This window comes from Ailuropoda melanoleuca, chromosome 4 (genome assembly GCF_002007445.2).
Source record: "Ailuropoda melanoleuca isolate Jingjing chromosome 4, ASM200744v2, whole genome shotgun sequence".
Lineage (NCBI taxonomy): Eukaryota > Metazoa > Chordata > Mammalia > Carnivora > Ursidae > Ailuropoda > Ailuropoda melanoleuca.
The window spans coordinates 113111743-113138551 of record NC_048221.1 but is presented as its reverse complement, the minus strand read 5'-3'; the positions used below and the strand labels follow the sequence as shown (position 1 = coordinate 113138551).

Sequence of the window (26809 nt, the reverse complement as noted above, 5' to 3'; positions counted from 1 at the left end):
GAAACAAATACTGCAAGGAAGAGCGAAGGCCGGAGAGCAGAAACGAGACGTCCTAGCTCAAGACTGCAGAAGGGTGTCGCGACGGGGGACTTTTGACTGGGTGCCCGGCCACTGTGCTCTCTCCGTCGCTCAGGGGGATCCTGACAGCAGGACTCATCAGCTTTGCCTGAATTCCTCATGTAACTTAGCAGGGGCCAACCTGAGTTCATTGTTAGTACCCAAGACAAAATAAGTCCTCGGTAAACCCTTGGCTGTCTGAGACTACAAGCCAACCTTGACCCGGTCTGCCAGCCCCTTCACGCTGCTACTTGGGTTGGCCTCCCCCCTCTGTCTCCTCCCAGCCCCATTGGTTTCTGCCATTCTCTGAGCATGCCCAGCTTGTTTAGCCTCCAGACCTGTGTGTTTATTGTTCATTCCCCGCCCCTCCCGAGGTGTTCTCTGACCCCTCCCTGTGCTTTCTTTCAATTTAAGGCCTTCATCTTGTTCACTTGTAGTCTGGGGCCTAGGATGGTACCTGCTATCTAGTAGGTACTTAACTCAGCTTGTCTCTCTGGCATGCTCAGAAATTTTATAAACTAGCACCCTGTCATAAATCCCTTTCTGCTTAAACCAGTGAATTCTGTTGTTGAATCCTGACCGGTTCAGAATACGATACCAGCAGCGGATGTGGGCCAGAAACTAAGGCCTTGGGAATTGGGGATTGGCTATCCGATTTAATCAGGTCTAAAGGCAGGAGAACCTGGTACCATTAGAGAAAGGACTAGCTGGCAGAGGGGCGCCCAGAACGGATACAGTGGTTAAGTCATCATCTGTGGTCATCTGGAATAAAATGCCTATTCAAGGCAAGCCTTCAGCGGACTGAATGGGATGGAACAACGCGGGAAACGTAAATAATACAAGAAAAGTGGGGCGGGTTGGCTCTTTCTAACTTCATGAGAAACTTTTATAAAGGACGGGGTTAGGGCTTTAATATCTTCGCTCAAGGCACAGTTAGGAAACCAGGAGTTTCAGTGCTTGCCCTAAAAAACCCCTTATTACTTGTATCTATAGGACTCACTTCATGGATCTATAGGAATTACGTGAAACGACTGAAGAATCAAACACGGAGAATAATCCTGCAGGGTGCGGACAATGTCGATTTAACTTCCGTGAGGTTAATTAATTTCTCAGTTAATTAACTGAGAAAGCTCCCTATACTTCAAGAATTGAAATGTGACACTCGGGAGTATTCTATAACTAAGAGCGCCCCAGCTTCCCACCAAATATCCCGTCGCAGGCAAACCAAACCCCCAACTCGTATATGAGGCTGGTTTTGTCGTGACGAGAACCCTCTCGTGGTCTCACTTGAGGTAGCTGTGCTGCATGGGGAATTTCCTCAGACCTGGAGAGGTCTCCAAATGTTAACTAAAGTCAGAGTTCAGCATGTCCCGGGGGGCCTGTTACAAAGTCCAACAGAGGCAAAGGTTTACACAGCAAAAAAAACTATAAAATGCTGCCGATTTACAGTGGGGAATGCCTGTGTGCATGGATTTCACTGAGGTAGGGCCAGAGAGGAAGAATCAGAGTTTTAGATCGGGTGCTTGTAACGACACGGGCACACTGACGAGAGATTCCAGTTTCACCAGACGACCTGGAGCAGCTAGGAATGAGTCTAGCTGGTTGCTAAATTGGTTGATTGAAACCTGGATGAAGGGTTGCCTATGGCAATTGAAGTTGAATGCCAGAAATTCATTACTAAAATGAGGAGGAGGAGATCCAAAGATCTGAGGCGATAGGAGTGTTGGAGAGGATTTTTCATACGCAACACGCTCATCTCCCTCCCAACTGGGCCTCGTCAAAGTCTTTAATGGTAGCGCCAAGTTCTGCTCTTCAAGTGCGTAGTATGGCTTTCAGTTTTCTATTTTGGTAAAGCAGCAGCATACCAGCCACTTCTACTGGGCTTTTTCTACCCCAGTAGTTTTCATTCCTTGGACCAGAGCCAGCCGGCTCTTTCTCCATCTGTGCGGCATCTACTTCAACTCTCCAGTTAGGAAATGGGGAGATAATCTCAAGGATGGATTTGGGGACCTACCAGGACTGCTGTGAGATGGATTTGAGTCAAGATTCCATTTACCACCAGACTTAATGCTTCCTGCTCCCCATTTCTCCCAAGCTGAACACAGTGGCTTTCAAGGTCACTGGTAACTAGTTTTACCTCAGAGACTTGTCCATTAATTCCTGAAAGAGAGGATATTTCTCTTTTCCCAGCATACAGCCGTCCTGATTAAATGGCTCCAGACTACTAGGGGGCAGGCCGAGAGGGAGAATTAAGTACAGATGTGTGATGTTATTGCAGGGCCATTCCACAAGGACACCCTCAAGGATCCCTCTAATCACAAGGCCCTGGTTTTGTGAACTGGCTATTGTGGTGACTCAAGTCAAGCCTCTAGTCACCAGTTTTTATAGAAAAATAGAACCTTAGTGATCTGCCCATCTATTTTGGTTCAAGAGAACCTATGGTCAATGAAACCATTTTGATCATCACTATGACTCTGTGGCCTGTTACAGCAATTCTGGAAATGAAGAACTACTACTTGGCCTCTGTTGTCCAGGGATCCTGTCATCCCCACTGAAATCAGGAAGCCATTTCAAAGAAAGGATCTCCCCACTTTGTTATCTGGCACATGACGCTTGTGCAACCCTCACTAATGTGTTTCTTGGTACTCATGATTCATGGCCATCTTTCCACCAAACCACACCGTCTTATGGGAAATTTTCTATGAACAGTTAACTGAGAGAGAAAGTCAAAACTTTTATATGTCAATTATACCTCAATAAAGCTACAATTAAAAAGGAAAGAAATTGAAGCCTGACTTACGGATGCGCATAGTGTGCTCCCATCAGCCAGAAGTGGAGTGGGCAGCTATAGTTTTGTAAACCCATTAGTACTTTTATAACACTGTACTTGCTTATATCTGTTCCTTTGTATTTCTGATCCCTCATTTGATCTTAAGCTTCTTGAAGGCAGGATTATTCCATTATACACAGTGCAATGGGAAGGAAAATCCTTCCGCTGCAGTGGGAGGCAGTTTCTATCACATTACCAATTAACTTACTCATTGTACTTACGGTAGAACACAGAAGGGTCTTAGAGAATGGGAATAGATTATTTGAAGTTTAATCAGGTGATGCTAGTGTCGGCCCCTGCACATACATGTAGTTTCTTCACTTGAGCAAATCCAACACCCGTCTCAGTGCTCAGTACTCAGTACACAGCTATTGATCTAAGAAGTGCTTTTTTCTCTATCTAAAAAGTAGAGGACACCAAAGGTCTCATCTGGCAGAGGAAGCAGTACACTTTTACCATCTTAGTGTTAAATCAGCTCTTCTTAATGGTATAATTTAGTCCTTGGGTCTCTTGATCATCAGCTCCCCATCCCACAGCTCATCCCACACGTCTGCTATGTTGATTGCCTCATATCTGCACACCAGTTATTTCTCCAAACTGTGAAGTTACCCTAATAAACAATGGCTCAAATAGGGTTGGTATGCATGCGGTCTGGTTGTTTACCTCTGTTTGCCATTCGCTAGATTTACACTCTCTTGGCTGTTATTTAAGTAGGTTTTAGGAAGGGAGTGAAGGTAGATGGATGTTTTAAATTAATCACTGTTATATGGAAGTACCCAGCATTTCATAAGAGTGGCGTGTTCTGCACTGTTCCTAGTTGTATTCCCCTGTGTAGATCCAAGTCTCAGGGTGGACCAAAAGTATACACTGGCACTGCTAAATACCCTTATAAGACTTATAAGAGTGGAAAGTAGGTACTTTAGAGATCCCTGTGGGGGTGGCTGGCTGGCTGGCCCAGTTGGAGGAGTGTGACTCTTGATCTCAGGGTCATGAGTTTGAGCCCCATGCTGGGTATAGAGATTACTTAAATAAATAAAACTTCAGGAGAGAGAGAGAGATCCTGTGGTCGCTAAATACATATTGAATGAAAGGTTGCCTGAGTACGCTTTTCTCCTTCTTGCTGCGCATTCCTCCAAGACTGCCCATCTGGCCAACTCTTCCCTTCGTAAAGTCTCAGCCCAAACGCTTCCTTCTCTGCAGAGACTTCCCTGATTCCCCAGGGGGGATGTTGCAGTTGTACCAACATTAACCCCATCAACATTGCCATTTATAACTGCCCCTCTGAATGTCTGTCTCTTCATTAGATTTTAAGCTTCTTGAGGGCAGGACTGTGCCACTCTATCTTTGTACCCTCTGCACCAGCAGAAGGACTCAGTAAAAGATTTCTGAAGTGAATGAAAGAATGCTGTACACTGAGGAAGCTATTAAGATGAATTAGCTATTAAGATGAATTAGATATGAATTCTGCACTCAAAATACTTACAATCCAGTAAGAGAGAATGCAATAAAAACACATAAGGCAGAAGTACAAAGTACCATAACAGGGATAGAAACCAAACTCTGTGGTTACGCAAAGGAGGGAAGCAATTCCACCCAGGTGGAGGAATCTCTGAGATGTTGGGAATATCTAGGATTTCCCATTTTATTTGTTTTTGAAAGATTCTATTTTTAAGTGATCTCTATGCCCAACATGGGGTTTGAATTTACAAGCCCCAGATCAAGAGTCACACTCTCTACCAATTAAGCCAGCCAGGCACCCCTAGGATTTCCCATTGTAAAGATGATGATAGAGATAGGGAAAGTGGAGTGAGTTAGAATATTCCAGGTTAAAGGAAGAGCATCAGCTAAGTCCCACAGGCAGGAAGGTTTATGGTACATAGACAGAAGAGAAAGATGGCTAGTTCAATTAAACAGGTATGTGTAATGTATGTATTGTATGTCTTATTTTCAGGGCCTTGAACAATACACGAAGTTTACATTTCTAACTTTAGGAAAATGTACATTAATTTATAAATTAACTTACAGGATGGCTGAACAATCTGTCCTCTAAGCCAATACAAACCCTATTTAGCTCATAATAAAGTTGAATTAATTCATCATGTAAACTGGTTTTTAAATTAATTTTTATTTTAAAAGTAAAATACATGCATTCACTGGAATATTGGGACAATTCAAAATAAACTTCAATTACACTGAACATTCTACTCTAACCTCATTTTTTTCATGTACCAATTCATGAACATGTCCCCAGGACATGAACTATTCTACAGCTTCCTTTTTAATGGGTCTGAAACATAGTGGTCCATCGTATGCACATAGCAAAGTGCATTGAACCAAATCTCTACTATTGGAAAATTAGGTCAGTCCCAATTTTTTGTTCTTGTTGTAAATAATGATGTGTTGAACATTCTTATGTGTAATTTTTTGCACCTGATTATTTTATTATAAATTTCTCTAAATGGAATGTCTTGGTCAAAGGATGAAAACCACTGAAAGAACTTCTATACATACTGCTCAATTTCCATGCTAATTATACACTCTCTCCAGCTGTGAAGGAGAGTGCCCGATTCCCTGACTTGAACAATGCTAGGTATATTGGTTTTTCAAAATTCTTTGCCAATTTGATAGGCAAGAAATGGTACCCTATTTTGAATTATTGAATTTTTCTTTTTTTTTTTTTTTAAAGATTTTATTTATTTATTCGACAGAGATAGAGACAGCCCGAGAGAGGGAACACAAGCAGGGGGAATGGGAGAGGAAGAAGCAGGCTCATAGCAGAGGGAGCCTGATGTGGGGCTCGATCCCATAACGCCGGGATCACGCCCTGAGCCGAAGGCAGACTTAACCGCTGTGCCACCCAGGCGCCCCTAATTATTGAACTTTTCTGATAATGGGGAGGATAAACGCGTTCTCCGAGGTGTATTTGCCATTTTCCCCCTTTTTATGATTTGCTTTTTCATGCAGAAATTGCATGTAAGTTCCATAAAGTTAGGCAACTTTTTTGGAATGTTCTATTTACTGCTAAATCCTTAGCACCCAGTTGGAACAACAGTAGGATTTTACTCAAGTTTTTTTGAACAAATATATTTTCCAACTGGGTGTTAATCTTTTAAAACATTTGATTTGCAAAATCTGCAAATGAAATGATACTAATTCTTCATCTGGCAAATAAATTACCTAAATTGCCACTTCTTCTTTAGTTTTGTTTATGGTACTTTTTGTCAAAGCGAATCTCTAATAAAACTAATTGATTTAATATTTGGCAGTTAAAGTCCCTTTTCTTCTTTTAAAAAAATTTATTAATTTAGATAACTTGATTTTCAAGTTAAAAAAAATTCCATTGACATTCCGATTAGATTTTTGTGCAATAAATAAATTGGGGAAGCACTATCTTTATAATAATGAATATTTCCATCCGGAAATATATGTTCATTTCAATAAAATCATTTATGTGCCTCGTTAAGTTTTGTAGTTGTCTTTATGTAGAGGCTGAACAATTCTTTTTATCTTTATTTCTAAACTTTTTTGTTGTTGATATTTGAATGAGATCCTCTCCACTAGATTTTCTAGAGTGCTGATTGATACAAAAGCTGCTAATTTTTATGTGTGGAATTTGGAATGCTGTAGACATTATACTGAATTCCACTGCTTATAATGACTCTTCAGGCAATTCTCCTAGATTTTGTAGAACACTGTCATCCAGACAAAGATGATTTAATCTGGTTTCCAAAGTTATACATTTCATTTGTTTTTCTTATAATACTACATTGGCTAGAGCTCTCAGGACAGTGTTAGATTATAATGGTGACAACTGACTCCCTTGTTTCTCACTTTAGTGGTGGTTCTTTTAGTGCTGAGTATAAAATTAGCTGTTGATTTGAAGAGGTGTGTGTGTGTGTGTGTGTGTGTGTGTGTGCGCACGCACGCGCAATGCAAGTATCTTAATCCTAGTTTGTTAAGGTTTTTTTTTTTTTTAATAACCAGGAAAGGATGCTGAATTTATCAACTGCCTTCTCAAATTTTATCAACCACGTGTATTTTATTTCTCCTATTAGTGAATTATATGAATTCTAATATTGAGTCCTAATTTTGAACCGTGGTTCATTCCTTGAATTCAGATAGTCCAGTACAGGCATACCTCATTTTATTGCTCTCCACTTTATTGTGTTTTGCCTTATTACATTTCACAGACATTGTGTTTTTTACAAATTGAAAGTCTGTGGAAACCCCATGTGGAGCAAGTCTACCGGCACCATTTTTCCAATAGCATTTGGTCACTTTGAGTCTGTAATTCTCATAATATTTCAAACTTTTTCATTATTATTATATTTTATGCTGATCTGTAGTCAGTGATTACAACTCTCTGAAAGTTCAGATGATAGGATTTTTCAAGCAGTATGATATTTTTAAAGTATGTACCTTGTTTTTATAGACATAATGCTATCATACACTTAAGAGACTACAATATAGTGTAAGCATAACTTCTACATGCACTAGGAAACCAAGAAATTCATTGGACTCACTTTATTGCAATATTGCTTTATTGCAGTGATCTGGAACTAAATCTGCAGTATCTCCGAGGTCTGCCTGTATGTAAGTTAGCCTTGAAATGCACTGTGATTTATATTTGCAGTTTGTCTTCCTAAATACTTTTACTCTAGGTTAATATTTGTTTCCCTCTGAGCACATCCTAAGATGGGAGAGGAGTAGCCAGCAGACGCATCTTGGTAGAGAGAGGAGTGTGTTTCTGATCTGAAATTTGCCACAGTTAATCCCACATATAATGAAACTGGATGGCCATACAGAGCCTCAGTTTCCAGATTACTTACCCTTTGGGGTTTCTTTCCAGCTCGTTTAAAAGTGTGTGATCACAGTATTCAAAAACTAAATGCATTTTCCTTTTTCTCCTGAACACCTCAATGAGGTTCACAAGGTTTGGGTGTTTTAATTGCTGCAAAGGAATTGAAATACAAAGTTCAGTGACTTATTTCTCCTGATAGTTTCTCCCCAGATCCCTTACAATTTAAACAACAGAGGCCTTGTTTATCATTCTCTGTGCATCTCTTGTGGATAATTTTATTATGGTTACTCACAACAGAAACTACTCTTAGTAAGAATCATAGATACTTAAGGTTGAAAAAAAGATGACGACATTTTTCTTCTTCTTCTAATGTACCTGTAACAGATGGTAATTAAATTGCTTGAATCTCTCCGGAGATAGCAAGTAAAGTACACAACATAAAATACAGGCAATGATACCATAAATACTTCATGGATTTTAGGAAAATTCTAAACATCCAAGTCATAAAGGAACCTGGATAAAAAACTGAGGAGATGGAATTACTGAGTAAAAGGCTATAAAAATTATCACTCCCCATTTAGCTTGCATATTGCCACGGATTTAATATAAATGTCAGCTGGATTTAAACAGGGTCTGGATTTTAGTGTTGGCTCTCAGAAATACTAGATCCCAACTTTCAAACCTGATTAAACTGCCTATTGTAGGAATCCCTACAGTATGTTTTTAATCTGTTTATGTATGTTTTCAGCTCTGTTCTCTGATTCTGTAGTTTTTTCTTATGCTTAGATGTTTTATGTTTTAAATTCTACCTCAAGATGAAGCATTTCACAAGGCAGCCTCTGTTCAATGCTATACACCAGAGGAAGAATTCTAATTAAGTTAGATAACCCATCATAGAGTAACTATATAATTTATCATTCTATTAGGGTAAGGAGTAGAAGATGAGACTGTCCCAGGCAAACAAGGATACAGTCACCCTGCCTAAATCTCGGGTGACCATATAATTTAGCATACAAACCAGGATGCTTTTGAAAGAGGGTGCTAACCAAACTGGACTCTGGGACACAAGCTATAAACCAGGACATTCGATCACTTCCACTTACATATAACTCATCTTCCCTGTTCTCCCAGTATACTAGCGACATCACTTTTCAAACCCTATGCCGCTTACCCAGAAAGAGACCTATACCGAGGGACACAGTATTTTGCATACAGTGGGACTGCACAAGTATTTTGCAGGCCCAATAGCGATAGCATCCTCTACTTCAGTATCTGTAAACACGGTTTGAGGGGAAAAAAATCACCCTGTAACTATGTGCTCAACAGCTTGGGTAAAAGGACTCTATTACATATTAAAAATATGTCTAGAGCACAAAATCAATTTGCCATTGCCTAAAAGAGCAGAAAGGCAGAGTGCAGGACACAGGTCACACAGGTAAGCCAGCTGCTTTGTGCTACACTATAAACCACGGAATAGAAATGAAACAGTGTCTTTACCAGGAGAGTAAGGGAATCATAGATGCTAACCTGGTCAAATCTGTCTTTGGGTAGATAAGCAATTTATATCCCCTTTGCAAATGAAATTAACTTAGCTCAGAAAAACAGTGACTTGTATAAGTAAACAGGTAACAAGGAGAACAAAAATCAAATCACATTTAAATAATAGGATAATGTGAGGAAGGTAGGGTAAATTTATCATGGAAGGAATCTGTTCAGGGAATGCAGGGGGTAACACATCAAAGCTGGCAAGAGGTCCATTAGAGAACCATCACCAGACACCAAGCTGAGGTGGAATCTGGCTACTTTTTACCTTAAAGTCCATTTCAAATTTGGGCATTGTGACCCAGGACGTACTACCTGAGCATTAATCTTCCTTGCAGACATGAGGAGGAGGGAGGTGGTGGATAAAAAGCATTGCTTTTATTAGAAAACAACCCACAGCGGGGTTCAGACACACCCTGTAGCTTAACTCAGTGACAAAGCTGGCTGGCTAACCAGCGCCCTCTGCCGGCGATGAGGTAACAGTGAACCGGTTTTTCTGATGGATGTAATCTTGAAAACTCCGAGTACATTAACTTATATTTTAAACCAATATTAGTTTGAGGAAACCCGCTGCAAATAATCCTTGGGAGGACAGATAACATGGTCATTTTTACCTCCCTCTAAAAATGCATTTCTGGGGTTTTCCTAAAAATGATGATACATGTCAAAAGTAAACGTCAGCTGTTTGTTCTTGAGGAAATCACACTTTTATTACTCAAAGTGTGGTCTACCAGCACCTTCTGTGCCATCGGGGAGTCTTCTGGAAATGCTGTATCTCAGGCTGACCATGGACCTTTGACTCAGAATTCTGTGTTTTAGCAAAGTCCCCTGGGGAATTCCCACATTAATTCTGCACATTAATGTTTGAGAAGTGCTGTCCTGTGCCTCAGTTTCCTTTCTGATAAGATAAGGATGCTGGATGAGAAGAATCTCTAAATTCTTGTATGGTTCTAAAACCAGAAGAATTCTATGATAGGAAAACATTTACACTGAAGAATTACGGATGTTACATGTCAAATCCTTTCAGAGTAAAAACAACTTTAAGGGTGCCTTGCTGGCTCAGTCTGTAGAACATGTGATTTGATCTCTGGGTCCTGAGTTCAAGCCTCACGTTGGGCATAGAGCTTACTTAAAAAAACAAAACAAAACAAAAAAAACAACTAACAAAATATTTGTGGAAAATGTGAATACATAGCTGGGGGAGATACTCGATGTGCCTGAGAACCGGTGGACAGCAGGAAGGACCAGTCCATATCGATGCCCACAGGGGCACTGGTAGAGTCCTGTGGGCTTCTGTGCCAGGAGATGTTTTTGTAGTTGCTGGTTTGTGGGGAGAAGGATCTGGGAGGGGGGCGGGCAAAGAGGCNCCAACCAGAATGGAGGTACTTCACTATCAGAACGGCCAAAGTCCAAAGTAATAATCAATTTATTTTCCATAGTTGCTGAGACCAAGAAATTTAAGTCCAATGACAAAAAAAGATCACTTTAAAATTCATTCAAATTGCAATTTTGGCATCCATATTTCATCCAATACCATGATGTTGTCGATATACAGAGAAAGTTTATCTACCTTCAACATACGTATTTCTCTTAGTGCGATTTTTTTAACAACTGGATCATCTTCAGATTCCACAAATTTTTTAATAGCTACCACTTTTCCAGAGGTTTTGTTTCTGCATTTGAATACAACACCGTAGGACCCTTCTCCAATCTTAGCTAATTTTTCATACTTTTCCATTATAGTTGAAAGGACTTAAATTACTGTATTGATTGACTTGCAGCACCTGGAAAATAAGATGACTCAGCTGAATCAAGTGATCAAGGACAATGTTCTCACAGTTTCATACATAAAACCGATTTACTCAGGATGCCAAAGATTTATTTCCATCAAATAATTTTAAATACACTTAAAAATATTTGAGCATTTATTTTGGTAATTCAGTTGTCTTAATGTGGTTCTTCCAGCTACTGCAAAGATTTCATGTATTTCTTATAATGGGTCTGCTTTTACCTCAGTTGAATTAAAGAATTGTGGAAAGGAACCTTATCTAGTCTATTTCATTATCCTCAAGTAAATGATTAAAATATGGTGCTGTAAAATCCAGCTGAAGGAACATTTCATACTCTTGTGTTCAGTGTTTATCTTTTCCCTCCTCACCCCTTGGACCAGGGGAACTAGGAAGAATTGAGAACAAGACACAGTACAAAGTGCTATACTTCCACCTGGTGGAGAGAAGAAAGAGAAGATGTGGACTGTGGAACAAAGCAGCCATTAAAAACAGTAACATCTTTTTAGTGCATCATTTATTGCTCTTAGCTTTTATATGTATGAAGGAACAGATCCTTAAATTCTTAGCTCCCAAAGAAAATAAAAAGCACAAAAAAGAAGACAGGTTTCTCTAATTTTTCATGAATGCTTTCTTTCATCGTGATTTCCACGGAAATATTTAATTTTTCTGTCCTGCCTCAGCCACTCATGAATTTCCTGGTGACTGGATTACATATTAAATGATAAATAAGGCCAACATTATTAAATAAATCAGTCTAGGAATTAAAAATATAAAAATTTGAGTAAGTCTCAAAAATCCCACCCCACTTTGTCCAGCAGAATCTTAATATAATCTGATAGTGATAATAATAGTTAGCACTTAAGTAACATTGTCCTATGAAAATTACATATAATGTCTACAACCATTCTATGAAGTAAGTGCTATTTTTATCCAATTATGTGGATGAGAAAACCGAGGCAAAGTGAAGCTAGTATGGAATTGGAACCCAGGCAGTCAGGTTCCAGAGACCACAATTTGAATCACTATGCTATGCTGCCTCTCAGTTAATTCAAAAGAATGCACAGTCCAGGTCTTAGTATTAATAAAATGTCAAGTGAAAGATGTGACCACTTTTTAAATTTCTCATGTTTCAAATGAGTACCCTTTTTTCTTTCTTTCTTTCTTTCTTTCTTTCTTTCTTTCTTTCTTTCTTTCTCTCTCTCTCTCTCTCTCTCCCCCTCCCTCCCTTCCTTTTTTCTTCCTTTCCTTTCCTTCTTTCTTTTACTTCACTAACATCTTTTCCATCCACAGATTGTCTCAATGGAGAAAGAAATTCTACAATGCCATATATATATATATATATATTTTTTTTTTGTAGATTCTATTCTCTCTCTTATGAAAAGGAGAAAATGGAAGCATACACACTTAAAAAACATGGAAAATTCATCACAGATTATGTTCTGGAAACTATGAGTTATACTGTGTTGTTACATGGATATTATCATCTCAAATGTATTTAGATACAAGCATGCATACATTTGTTCTTTAGCCTAGTTATAGGTGACGGAAGAAAACAGCAGGAACTAGGAATTTGCTTTAGAAAGTTATTGGTATAAATTTTTGTGGATTTATGAATTTAACCTGCTTGATAAGCCTTACAGTTATTGGAATAAACTATGAATATGTCAAAAAGCTTAATTATGATATTTAAGTCTATGTATTATTTTATTTCCATCTAGGTAGATGATTTGATCTATTGATCTATGATTTTTTTTCCCAAATGGCTTAATAGTGATTGAGTTGTCAGAATGATATTTAGATCTCTCAGTCACATCAACCAAACTTCTGAATATGATAAAATAAAACACCAGAAAATAGTACTTTATCTGGTAACCTCTCAATAATATCTGTTTTCTAAAGCCCTTATATGTTCATGGATGATAAGTCTGAGCATGCAGGCAGGAGTTAGACCAAGGCAGAAATTCCTCCAAGGGATTTATGGCTCTAATTCCAGCTTTTTAGGACTCTATCAGAGTGTTAAGGAGCAGTAATTCCTAATATCTTACCTGAGGTACAGACCAACTAATTGTGTGATGACTATCTCTACACAAATAGAATCATCTCAAAATCAATTTGTTTTAAATTAAATGCCTTCTTTCTTATCTTCTACCCCTACCCAAAGTTCTTAAACCTGCTACACATTATAGCCAAATGGCTTGTGAAGATGTATATGGTGGAGAACTTTGAGACAGCTGAGGATAATGGCGGCTGTCTTAATTAAATCTCTTCACACAGCTTTCACAAAGCTGTAGAAATCAACCAGAACAATAAAACCACATAAATGCAATACTTCCAAAGTAACAGGAAGACAGAGGAATTTACAAACTTAAGTAGAAAAGTAAACTCCAAATTCTGGAAGAAATCTCTCTTAAGGTTCCACTATAAGCCTTTGCAGAGAGTAAATACAGAATGGGGTGGGATCTGTAAAAAACTGTAAAGAAGAGAGTAGAGGAAACAAAGGGCCTAAGACAGACTTAAAATCATCCCCCCTCCTTTCCCTGAAGAGAAAATGCATCACAAGTGCAAAAACACTAAGTGTGTCCTGGTAGATCAGAGCATTTGCCACAGGGAAGGGCCTTAAAAGTCATGGATATTGAGGGGGCATTGGTCAGTGTGACACTACTCTTGGGGAAGAGAAGGGCAAGAGGGGAGGGAGAGGCTTATCGAATCTCTGTCAGAGACTGGATAGTGAAGGGAAAAAGAAGCAAGAGGGATAAATTTGTGCCCCTGAAAGACAAAAGAGAATCCAAAAACTGAAGGACATGCAAATCTCTTCACCACTAATTACCAAAAAAAAAAAAAAAAACAAAAACAAAAAAATGCAACTCATTAAAGAAACTGCATGTTGGTACAGTGACAGAAAGGACTCTCTTGAGTTAGGATTACTGTCAGTTATTACAAGACAAAACCTGCCCAGGAAATAAAGAAAAGCAGTCTCCATACAAACTTATTGGAAGAAAATAGAAATGAGAATTGAACATTTCTGATGAAAGTCGTGACAAAAAACCCTAACAATGAAGCAGAAGAAAACTAACACAACACTCCAAACTGATTTAAATATCTTCTAACATTCATCTGGAGATATGAAAAGCCACTTAAAAATTTTTTTTTTATTTATTTGAGAGAGAGATAGGGAGAGAAAGCATGAGTGGGGTGGGGCTGAGAGGAGAGGAGGAAGCAGGCTCCCTGGGGCTCTATCCCAGGACCCCAGGATTATGACCTGAGCTGAAGGCAGAGCTTCACTGACTGAGCCATCCAGGCACCCTATGAAAAGCCACTTTGAATCAGAAATTCAAATAAGACCAGAACAGCAACAAAAAAACAAAAAAAGAAAAAGAAAAAAGAATAAAAAAGATAGTTGATTGAACTAAGGAAAGAAACAAGAAAAAGACAAAATCATCTTACAAACAAAGGCTAAAAAACACAAGATGCCAATGGGATAAAAGATTCCAATGAAAATTTAATAAGGAGAATTTTAAAAAGGCAGAGCAACAATTAAGAGAATAAAAATGAGGAAAAAAAAAAGTAAAAGAGTTTAGAGAGAAAGTGGTTGAAATGGAAGACAGGCAAAGAAGGCCCAACATACATAACTAGAGTCTCTGAAGAAAACAGAACAGTGGAACAGAACCAATAGTTGAAACTATAAACTATGAAATTTTTCTGGCAACAAAATAATATTGGAGTATACATATTGAAAAGGCCCATCAGGTAGTTGGAAAAACTGAATCAGAGAAATCAACTTGAAGATGTATTTGAATAAGACTATCAAAGAAAATATCTCATAGCCTGCAAACATAAAGACTAAACTGAAGTCTAGAATGAGAGTGACATTGGACTTTCAAGAGAACACACCACGCAACATAAAAATATAGCAGCCTTTTGAAGAAATTCAAGAGAAGAAAGTGAAAGCCAGGATTTTACACTCAACCAAGCTGTCTTTCAAGTAGCAAAGTTATAGATACAGTTTAAAATATACAGGCCCTCCAGGAATACTGTATTCATGAATTTTCTCAAAGAATCTACAAGAGGATAACTCACCCAACCAAGAGCTGATTGGGAAAACTTCAGGAAGAGATTTATAGTAAGCATTTAATATATTTAATTGAAGACTACAGCAAAGGTGGGGACAAGGGTGGAAGAATAACATAAATGTCAGAAGTGCTGACAGTGTAGAAAGTAGTGCAATTAAAAATACGTTTAAGAAGTGGAAAGAGAAAGAAGCAGATTAACTCATTGATAACTGAATAGATGGAGGAGTAAAATATACCATTAAACACAGACAAACCAGAGAATAAAAGGTTAAATAAGAAAGCAGGGACTAAGAGCATTAAGAAAATACCCAAAGAAATGTGAGAAATAAAAATCAAACACAATACTTAGAGAAAGAAACACAGATTAACATTGTACACATAAAAACTATAACATAAAATAATATGACAAAGTAAAGAGTAATATCAGTGTTATCAATAAATATGAGTGGGCTTACTCATTTATTAAATGAAAAAGATTTTCAATTTGGCTCACAAAGCAAGATCCAAGTATAAGCTCTATGCAAGAGACACATCTAAAGTGGCTCAGAAAGGTTAAAAATAAAAAGACAAGCAAAGGTATTCAGGACAAATGGAAACATTAAGAAAGGAGATTTGTGATCCTGCTATCTGACGAAGTAGAATTAAAACTAAAAAAGCATTAAATACAACGAAAGGGGGGTATTTTTAATGCTAAAGCCACAATTCACAATGAAGATATAAGAGCCCCAAATAACATAGCAATTACTGTTATAAAGCAGAAACTTTAGGACATGCAATAAGACATGTACAGAAACACATTAACAATGAAACTTAAACACAAGGAAATGAACAAAAGATATGTAACTATGTAGAAGACCTAAACAATGAAACCAATAAGGTAGGCCTTTAGGAGAGAGATACATTGAATTTTATACTCTGATAATCTAAAATATACCTTCTTCTCAAGCACACATGGAATATTTATTAAAAAATGACTATATATTAGGTTACAAAGAAAACAGAAAGTTTCATAAACTAGAAGTATCATAAAAACATTCTGATCACAAACTATCAAACTAGAAATTAGAACAATTTAAATATATTATTACTTATATATAAATTATATATAAACATAAATGTATAATTATTAAAATTATTATTTGCATTAAAATATATATCACATATAAATAATACACATACATTATACATATACATATAATAATATACATAAATATACATATATTATTTACATATATTTATATTACATATACTTATATATATATAATAAAAAAAGACTTTCTACCTAGAAACTAAAAAAGGCTTCAGTTAAATACCTGTTGGGTAAAGGGTGAAATACAAACTGAAATAATGGAATTAAAAAATAATAATAATGAAAATACTATGTATCAAATCAATGAGATACATTTAAAGCAGGGTTTCTCAACTGGGGGTGATTTTGGCCCCCAGGGGAATTTTTCAATGTCTGGAGATATTTTTGATTGTTATGAGATGCAGAGGACAGGGATGCTGTTAAATACGCCTCCATGCACAGGATAGAACCCCACAATAAAGAATTATCTATCCAAAATGTTCATAATGCCATGGTTGAGATACCCTGACATATAGAAATTAGGAGAAAGAAATCCAGAGATCAAAACAATATAGAAGAAAAAAGAGAAAAAATAACAAATTAAACTCAATAATCAAAAAAAGAACAATAAAATAAACCAAAAGAAAGCACAAGAAACAATAAAATTGAAGCAGAAATTAATAGAGAATACAAAAATAACAGATCTTATTAACAAACCCAAATCCTAGTTCCTTAAAAAAATTAAAACAGACTAACCTATAACTAGCCTAAGAAAAGGGAGAAAGAATGAATATACAAAATAAGGAACGACAGGAAGTAATAATCATCGAAGAGAACAATTTTCTTAAATCATGAGGCTACTTGCAGGCATCTATAAAGATAAATCTGAAAACTTAGATGAAATGGATAATTTTCTAGAAAAACAGAGTTTACAAAAATTTAATTAGAGATTGAGAATTTAGAGTGGTTTCTGTATAAGAAATAGTTTGTTTTTTTGTGCTTTTTAAAAATCCCATGAAAAAACAACAGGGGTCAGACTTTGACTACTATGGAGTAAAGAGGTTGGTGAATCCTCTTCCTAAAACACAAGACCAGGCAAAAATTAAAAACAAACAAACAAACAAAAAAGAAAACCCCAAACCAAAACCCAAAACAACCCATAACAATTAACTCTGGAAATTAACCAAAGGCAAAAAATAAATTGAGAAGTATTTATTCATGATAAGTTAGAATTCCACTTAAGGACAATGGGAGTCTGTGGCTTCTTACCAGATTCTGCTGTCATTCTTCCTCTACCCCCATCCCCCAGGTCAGCAGGTGCAGCAGTTCTATCACTGTGAACTGGCCATGAAACAGAAGCCTTAGTCCAAGAGAAAATGTGCTTGACATGGCTCAAAACTGTGACAGGCTGAAAACCTATGACAATACTGTCAGTAAAATTCTTACGAATTCAGTAGCAAACAAATGGGGAAAACCCCCACAGCTTTGCAAGCCTAAGGTTGTGGTTCCAGTAGAGGTGAGCTGCAGACTAGCCAAAAATTTATGGGAAGATCATGGAAATGAAAGAAACATAGAAGGGTTAGGTTGGCTTTACATATCTCAGGCTAACTGGGAAACTATGAGGAATGCACAGGGAAGATAAGGGAAGGCCTTGAGGGAAGTTAAAGCTGAGGAAGATTTGAGGACTGACTGGACTATGAATGCACTCTCCAAAGCACACACTCATCCACTGGAAGAAGGTGAAAGACTATGGCTAGAGTTATTTAAGTACCACCACTGCCCAAATTATTGGTGACCACTAAACTATGCAGACAATGGTGAGTTCTAGAGAGCCAGGCTAAAAAAATAAAAAACTGAACACAGACATCAACATTCACACACTTGAAATGAGATAGATTCTGGAATACAGGCAGGTTGCAAAAACAAAAACAAAATGAACCCACAAAAAAAGCCCTCAGGAGAAAACTGGAATCCAGCATAGATATATCATCTAAAGTGTCCAGTTTTCAATTTAAAAAATTATGAGACAATGCTAAGAAAAAGAAAGTATGCTGGTTACTCAGGGGGGAAAAAAGGCAATATAAATGGATTCTGTATGGATCCAGCTATTTTTTTAGCTGACAAAGACTTTAAAGCAACAATTATAAATATGTTCAAATAATTAAAGCAATATAATTTAAAGAATTAAAGAAAAATACAACACTGACTTAATAAATAGGAAATCTCAACAACAAAAAAGAAAAGTAAAAAAAAAAAAGAATCAAATGGAAATTTTAGAGTCGAAAAGTACAACTGAAATGAAAAATTCACTAGGTGTGCTCAACAGCAGATTTGAGACAGCAGAATAAAGAATCAATGAATCTGAATACAGATTAATAGAAAAAGACTAGTATGCAAGAGAGAAAAAAAACTGAAGATGAACAGAGCCTCAGAGGCCTGTGGTACAAAATAAATAGTACCAACATAAATGTAATGACATTCCCAGAAAGAGAAGTGAGAAAAAGGGGGAGAAAAAAATATTGAAAGAAATAACAGCCCAAAATGTTCCAAGTTTAATGGAAAACACTAATCTACAGATTCAAGAGCTAAATGAATCCCAAGTAGGATAAACATTAGGAGATCCAGTTCTAGATATATCATAGCCAAACTGTTAAAAACCAAAGATAAAGAGAATATCTTGAAAATAGTGAGAGAGATCCATTCACATACAAGAGAACAATATGCCTAATGACTGACTCCTCAAAAGAGAAAACAAAAAAAAAAAAATCAATAAAACAAAAAGCTAGTTCTTCAAAAAGATCAACAAAACTGATGAACCTTTAGACTAAGAAAAAAAGAAAAATTACTCAAATACAATTACCTACAGAAATTAAAAATGGTTAACAGAAAAATACAAACGGTTTTATGCAGCCAAATTAGACAACATGGTTGAACAAATGCTTAAAAAGACAAAATATTAAAACTGACTCAAGAAAAAGAAAATCTGACCAGGCCCATAGCAAATGAAGAAACTGAATAAAAATAAAAAATATGCCCACAAAGAAAAGGGTCAGATGGTTTCACAGGTGAATTCTACCAAACAGTCAAAAAAGAACTGATACCAATTCTTCACAAACTAGTCCTAAAAATAGAAGAGGAGGAAACATTTTCTAACTCAGTCCATAAGGCCAATATTACCTTGATATGCAGTCAGGCTAAGAGATTACCAGAAAACTACAGATTATTATTTTCATGAATATAGACACAAGAATCACCAACAAAATAATTGGCAAACCAAATCCAGACACATATGAAAAGGGTTATATGCCATGACTATGTGGAATTTATTTCAAGAATCCAAGGTTGGTTTAATATCTGAAAATCAATAATGTATAACACCATAATAACAGAATAAAAGACAAAAACACATGACCATTTCAATAGACATAAAAAAAGCATTTGACAAAAGCCAAAACTCATTCATGATAAAAATCTCAATAAAAATAAAAAATAAAATGAAGTTAATCTGCTTAAGGGTGAAAGACAATGCTTTCCCCCTAAGACTGGGAAAACAGTTTTGCTTTTACCACTTCTATTTAGCATGGTATTGGAAGTTCTTCTGTTGCAATAAAGCAAGAAAAAGAAATTAAAGTTATATAGATTGGAAATGGAAAGTAATGCTGTCATTATTCAGAAATGCCATGATACCAAATATAAAAAATCGTAATGAATCTATAAAAAAACAACTTGAACTAATGAACAAGTCTGCAATGTAGTAGTATACACGATCAATAAACAATAATAAATTGTATTTCTAAGCACTAGCAACAATTTGAAGATGAAATGAAAACAATTCTACTCAACAACAAAAGAATAAAATATTTAGAAATGAATTTAACAAGTGAAGTGTAAGACCTATACACTGAAAATTAAAAATATTGCTCATGAGATTAAAGAAGAGATGAATAAAAGGAGAGAAATGTCAAGATCATGGATTGCAAAACTCAGTAAGTTATCTGTTCTACATAAATTCACTGACAGATTAAATTCATTCTCTATAAAAATCCCAATAGACTTTTTTTGGGGAAAAATTGACAAAATGGGGGCACCTGGGTGGCTCAGTCGTTAAGTGTCTGCCTTCGGCTCAGGTCATGGTCTGGGGGTCCTGGGATCGAGCCCGACATCTGGCTCCCTGCTCTGCTGGGAAGCCTGCTTCTTCCTCTCCCACTCCCCCTGCTTGTGTTCCCTCTCTCGCTGACTGTCTCTCTGTCAAATAAATAAATAAAATCTTAAAAAAAAATTGACAAAATGAACCTAAGATTGATATGTAAATGCACAGTACCCAGAACCGCCAAAGCAACCTGGAATAAAAACAAACTGGGAAGACTTACAATATCTGACTTCAGATTTTACCATAAAGTTAGAGTAAATCAAATGAGTATGGTATTGGCATAAAGACAGACATATATACCAGTGAAACAGAGTAGAACATCAAGAAATAACTCTTTTTATTTATAGCCAATTGATTTCGACAAAGATGCCATGGCAATTCAACGAAGACAGAATGTTTTCAACAAATGATGCTAGGACAAGTGGTGTCCATATGTAAGAAAATAAAAATAAAAACAAAAAAATTTAGATACCTACACAATATACCAAAATTAATTCAAAATGGATCACAGACCAAAATGTAAGAGCCACAACTACTACTGACTTCTAGTAAAAATATAGGAGAAAAATTTTTCTGACCTTAAGTTAGGCAAAAATTTCTAAGATCTGACACTAAAAGCATGATAAAAGAAAAAAACTGATAAAATTGAATTCATCAAAATTTTAATCTTTTGCTCTTCACAAAAACTGCTTTATTAAGAAAATGAAAAAACAAGTCACAGACTGAAGGAAATATTAGATTAGGAGGATTTGTATACACAATACATAAAGCACTCTTATAATTCAACAGGCAGCCAGAACCCAAGTTAAAAATGGACTAAAGATTTTTTCAGGTAAACTCTACCACCAACATGGGACTCAAACTTAAAACCCCAAGATCAAGAGTCACATGCTCTACCAACCGAGACAGCCAGTCACCCCAGAAATGGACAAAAGGTTTGAAGAGACATTTCACGAAAGAAGATATACAAATGGTCTAATAAGCACATGAAAGTCTGCTATTAGTCATTAGGAAATGTAACTTAAAACCAAAATAAGATACCACTACACACACACCAGAATGGGTAAAATCCAAAAGACTGACAGCATCAAGGATTGATAAGGATGTATAGAAACTGGAACTCTCACACATTAATGGTGGGAATGTTAAGTGGCACAGCCCCACCAGGGAAAAACAGTTAGGTAATATCTTAAACATAAATTTAACATAAAAGTTAAATATAAAAAGCAATTCCACTCTTTGGTGTCTACCCAAGAAAAATAAAAATATATGCTTATACAAAGACATGCATGCAAGTGTGTATAGTACCATTATTCATAAGAGCTTCAACTGAAAACAAACTAAATGTCCGTTAACTGATGAATGAAAATCCGTGCAAGGAAATACTTGTTCAGCATTAAAAGGAAAGCACTGGTACATGCTAGTATGTGATAAGCCAAATTAGACAACACGGTTGAACACACACACAACTGAAAACATAGGCCATGTGAAAGAAACCAGACAACTCCCCCTTCACACACATATTGTATGACTCCATTTACATGAAATTTCTAGAAAAGGCAAATGTGCTACTGAGAAGGACCCAGCATCTCCTCAGTGGTACTATTGCCTGAAATGCAAAACTTGAATCAAATCATGAAAAAAAAAGTAGGCAAAATTTTGGCATCCTACAAATAACTGGCCTGTGTTTTTAAAAAAAAAAAAAATGGTAAGGTCATAAAAGACAAAGGTCAAGGTACTGTTCCAGAAGGAAGGAGAATAAAAAGATATGAAAATGAAATGTAATGTGTGATCCTAAATTGAATTTTATTTTATTTTTTATTTTTTTAAAGATTTTATTTATTTATTTGACAGAGATAGAGACAGCCAGCGAGAGAGGGAACACAAGCAGGGGGAGTGGGAGAGGAAGAAGCAGGCTCATAGCGGAGGAGCCTGATGTGGGGCTCGATCCCATAATGCCGGGATCACGCCCTGAGCCGAAGGCAGACGCTTAACCGCTGTGCCACCCAGGCGCCCCCTAAATTGAATTTTAGAATGGGATAACTATGAATAGTAATACTGGGATAATTGGTGAAATCTATTGACTGTGGATGAGGTACTAAATTTCCTGATTTTTGGTAATCTGTCCTGTGGTCATGTAAGAAAATGTCCTCGTTCTTAGGAAATATACACTGAACTACTTAAGGGTAGAGGCACATGATGTCTGTAACTTACTCTCAAAAGGTACAGAAAAATTAACATACATGTAGTTATACATGAAGAGAGAAAGGAAATGATAAAACAAATGGAGCACAATTAATGAATGTAGATGTATGGGAGTTCATAGCACTTTTCTTGCAAGTTCGAAATTCTTATACCAAATTCAAGCTATTTAAAAAACCTACATATGGTGGGACCGAAGTGTCTTAACTCACTTTTTTCTGCATATTTACTTCCGTTACATGAAAAACATCTTTCTCAGATATTGTCCTTCCTCAAAAATGTCTCATGGCCTCTGATGCCACAGAATACAGTTCAGATTATAGTAGGATACTTACAGTCCTCTACACTCTGGTCCCAATGTACCTTTCCCACATCGCTTCTCAAATTCCTCCCCAAACACTTTCAGATCTGTCTCTGCTTATGCCACTGCTGGGAAGGTCTGACTCTGAAATCCTCATCTTTTGCAGTTCAACTCAAATGTCCTTTCTTTTATCCTTCCCCAATCCCCAAAGCCAAGCTCTTTCTCTGCACACATCCTATGTTCACAACTCCTCTCGCTCCTTTTTTACACTTTATTCATTACACCTGACTTGCATTCTTAGCCCACCGGCTGGCACCCGGCAGGTGCTCAACCTGTTGAAGGCCTACCATGATTTTATTCTCTAACCTTTCTGCTAAATACGTAAAATAATTTTCTGTTTTAAGTGAAGGAAATAATCACATTTTGATTGTTAATACAGCACCTGCGCAGGAAATCAAGATTAAACAGTGATATAGCCACTGACAGGGAATAGATGAAACTGGTTGAAAATATTTTTCATATCATCAGTGACCTTCATCTGAACTTATATATCTCTTGGCTATGGGGCCTCCTGACTTCAAAATTTACTGAATACTTGACTGTTAAATTAATCAAGTTCTGTGTACAAAGGCAAAAACAGATATAGACTTGGGGCCATTGGTAAATATAGCAAGATTATTTGAGTAGATAAGATATGTGAGTGGATCATTAAATTCTTTGAAAGTTGCCTGTTTAATTTCCTTAGTCTGAAGGAAATGATGCACACAGAAACAGAGAAAACACTGGGAGGCAGATTATTTTCCATGACTGTATCACAAAGCAGGTCCTGAGGGCTCAAGCAAGCCTATGGAATGCACTGGGTGAAGAAAAACAAAATTAAGAAAGGGAGAGTAATCGGATGAAAAAAATACTAATTTCCTAATCTTAAGTTTATAGGAAACTGGTGTGAACAATGGTGTTAGGAATGAGGGAAGCAAGGAGACATTTTCAAGACCAGGCCAGCCCAGTTCAATTCTGCAGGCTTAAAGTCACAATGTGCTCTGTTTATCGTTGTTTCCAATGCACCCACACTTGTAGTATTCATATTCAATAGAACTGATCAGGAAAATGGGCTGCAAACGCATTCTGCACCTGTCTTACGAACATAACACTGAATTACAGAACTTCAAAAATATACACACCTGTTAATCAACGTCTTGGTGATATTACAATCAGGTTAATTAAAAGCATCCCCAGGAAACCAGAAGATCGTATAATTTATATAATCCAGGAAACGAATTTTGTTTAAAACATCACATTTCGTATGTACACGTGTCTGGAAGCTTGGCATAGTCCACTTTACTTCCACGCCTCCAAAGCGGTCTCAACCCTTCAAAGGCAGTCCAGCTTTTCGGCCACACACGGGTCTCCCAGAGCGCAGGTGCGCGCCAGGGGCCCCCTCTGCCACCACCGCAGCCGCGACCCACCTGCAGCCCTCCCGCGGCAGCTCGCCTCCTCAGGGCCGCACCTCCCTCTAGCCCCTAGGGAGCCGCAGCGGGTGGGGCGTGCGGCCGGCGGGAGCACCCCGTCACCTCTAGCCCTCGCCCCCACCCTGCCTGTCCCTCCGGAGGCTACCGGACGTGGACGCTCCCCCGCCCTCAAGAACTTTCCCTTATCTGGCAGCGTGCATACAGACCCTAGTCCTCTCTCCTTCAGGCCCCCGCCCGCCGCCAGCGCCCCCACTTACGGCGCGGACCGGGGGGCGCCAGCGTCGCCGTCTCGCGCAGGCCGGAGCGGCCCGACTCGGCGGACGTCGCTGTACGCCGCCCGCCACCCGCCCAGCAACTGCGGAGCGCAGGGCCGCGGCGTCTCCGGGGCAACCGGACGCTCAGGGCGCGCGGGCCGGGCGGCTTCCGGAACGGTCCCCCGGCGTCCGCCGCACGGGAAGTCGGGGCCCGGCCGCCTCGCCGGGGGAGTGGGGGTGGGGCAGCCTCCCGGCAGAGCCATAAGGTCGGGGGTGCAGACGCGGCAGCAGTTTCTGCTCCAGAACCCTGAAGATGCGCCAGGGAAGGCGCTCAGGAAACATTTAAGCTACTTTTCCATGAACGCCGTGATTGCAGGCGGTCCTGTCCTTTCCAAGTCCTCAAGAGCACGGAAAACGAAGCCCACCTAAACGGTGAAATGAGGCCGCTTCCCCGCCTGGGCAGAGGCCTTCAGTTCGTCAGAGCCTCTCTTACTAGTCAGTACTTCCCAGTCCTGCTTTATTGTCCAAGTAGCTTTTCCGCACACTTGGGGAGGCTCTCCCGTGACAGGCAGCTACCGGCTGCGGGGCACACTGCGGCCATGTCCACAGTTCAGCAAGCACCGTGGTACCTGGCGCGGATTCGGAACCGGACAGATATGCCACCCAGGGGGAAGCAAGTCCGGCAGATAATGCGATGAATGCCAGATTTAAGTAAATGGATTAACTCTGCACAAGCTCATTTTTACCAAAACTTACCCATCTTGTTCCCAAATATGAACTTTAAAATACTGTATGTTAATAAGCACATACATACTTGTTTAGCATCAATAAAACGCTCCCCATCATGCCGGATTTAGGGTGGTCACGCTTCCCCTTCTTCAGGTGACTGTGCTCTTCCTCATCTTCGATCTTCCATTTGCTTCAGAAATAAAACCAGAAACCACCTTTATCTCTTTTCTCTTTCAAGACCAAGAATACTCCCTATAAACTCATCTACATAAACTCACATCTACTCATTTCTGCCCTCATTAGGCCATAGAAAATATTCTCAGTAAGGATACAAGTCACCACCGACGCACAAACCCAGAGGCCTGTTTTCGTGGGCATGTGTCTGGTCGCTGCAGTTCCTAGAACTGTTGACTGTGGAGCTTGCAGCTCCTTTTCTCGTTAGGAAGCGCTCCACAATCAGGCCCAACTTTGTTTTCTAACTTTGTGCCCATCGCTGTGCTCCAGGCGCTCTAACCTAAGCTCAGGTGCATTTACGGTCACCGCTCCACGACCCTGCATTCAAGGTCCTTGAACCTTAGTCTAACCTACAGCTCACTACCCTTTTGTCCCGCACTTGATGAACTCTTCATCTGTCAACAACCTGGTTTATATATAATCTTCCACACAAAGGCTTTCTTTTTCCCAAAGCATAATTAGGTGCAGCGTTTTGTACCTTTTTTTTTTTCATCCAAGTGGGCTCCTTGAATACTGGAAATGATGCCTTTTCCATCTTTTTTTCCAGTGTCAGTGAGGTGCCTGGATAAACTGTAAGTGATATATGTTGGTTAAATAACTGAATATCTTGCAAAAGTAAAATGAAAAAAACAGTCTTTGCAATGAGTTTTGACTAGACTTAAGCTTTAACTGTAAAGTTATTTTATACAAATCCTTTTATTCTAATACAAAACACTTTGAATAAAGAAAAATGCTTTTTGGTAAAGCCAAAAAATTAAGACAGGAAGTTAATTTCTTTTGTTCCGAGAGACTGTGAAAATCAGAATTTGAAATGCAACTCCTGGAGAAAATAAATCTAATTTCTGGGGGGAAAATTCTTCATGTATTTTAGAAAGCAGTGGATATACTGCTTGCATTCTGTGTAACACATACTTTAGGATAGTATTTAAAGGAATACACTTTGAACCAAGCGGCCTGGGTTCAAATCTTAGCTCCACCTCTTATCAGTTATATTCTTTGGCAAGTTATTTAAGCTTTCTGTGCCTCAGTTTCTTCATTTGTAAAATGGCATTAACAATACCTACCCACTGGGCTGTTCTGAGGCTTCCGTGGGACAATCTGGCAAAACACGTAGAATCACACCTAACACATGGATACATGCACTGGGTACTTACTATATTCCCTCAAGTAATACTCTTAGTGCTTACCCATTATTTTGTATAGCGTACATTTTCATCTTTCTTCAGTAACGGTGAAAACTGCTATCTGTCCTTTCTTTCCTCATCTCTCCTAGAATCTGTGTAAGCTGAATGACAGCAACAGGCCCAGAAA

General features: G+C 38.2%; 1 protein-coding gene across 7 annotated transcripts in view; it reads right to left on the bottom strand.

Annotated features, from left to right (window-relative positions):
- The window catches only part of CDKL4 (cyclin dependent kinase like 4), a 51569-nt gene extending 25532 nt beyond the window's left edge, over positions 1-26037 (bottom strand). Inside the window, exons 1-3 of one of the 7 annotated variants that reach the window (XM_034659626.1) lie at positions 25350-26037; positions 10801-11014; positions 7717-7838 (exon numbers count right to left, since the gene is read on the bottom strand). In XM_034659626.1, the coding sequence (XP_034515517.1) occupies positions 7717-7838; positions 10801-10968 (290 nt within the window). In that variant the 5' untranslated portion in view covers positions 10969-11014; positions 25350-26037. Of the gene's footprint in view, positions 1-7716; positions 7839-10800; positions 11015-23993; positions 25070-25349 lie in introns of those variants that run through there. The other 6 variants (XM_034659621.1, XM_034659625.1, XM_034659624.1 and 3 more) reach the window with 6 other exon arrangements.
- Between the last annotated feature and the right edge of the window lie 772 nt (positions 26038-26809).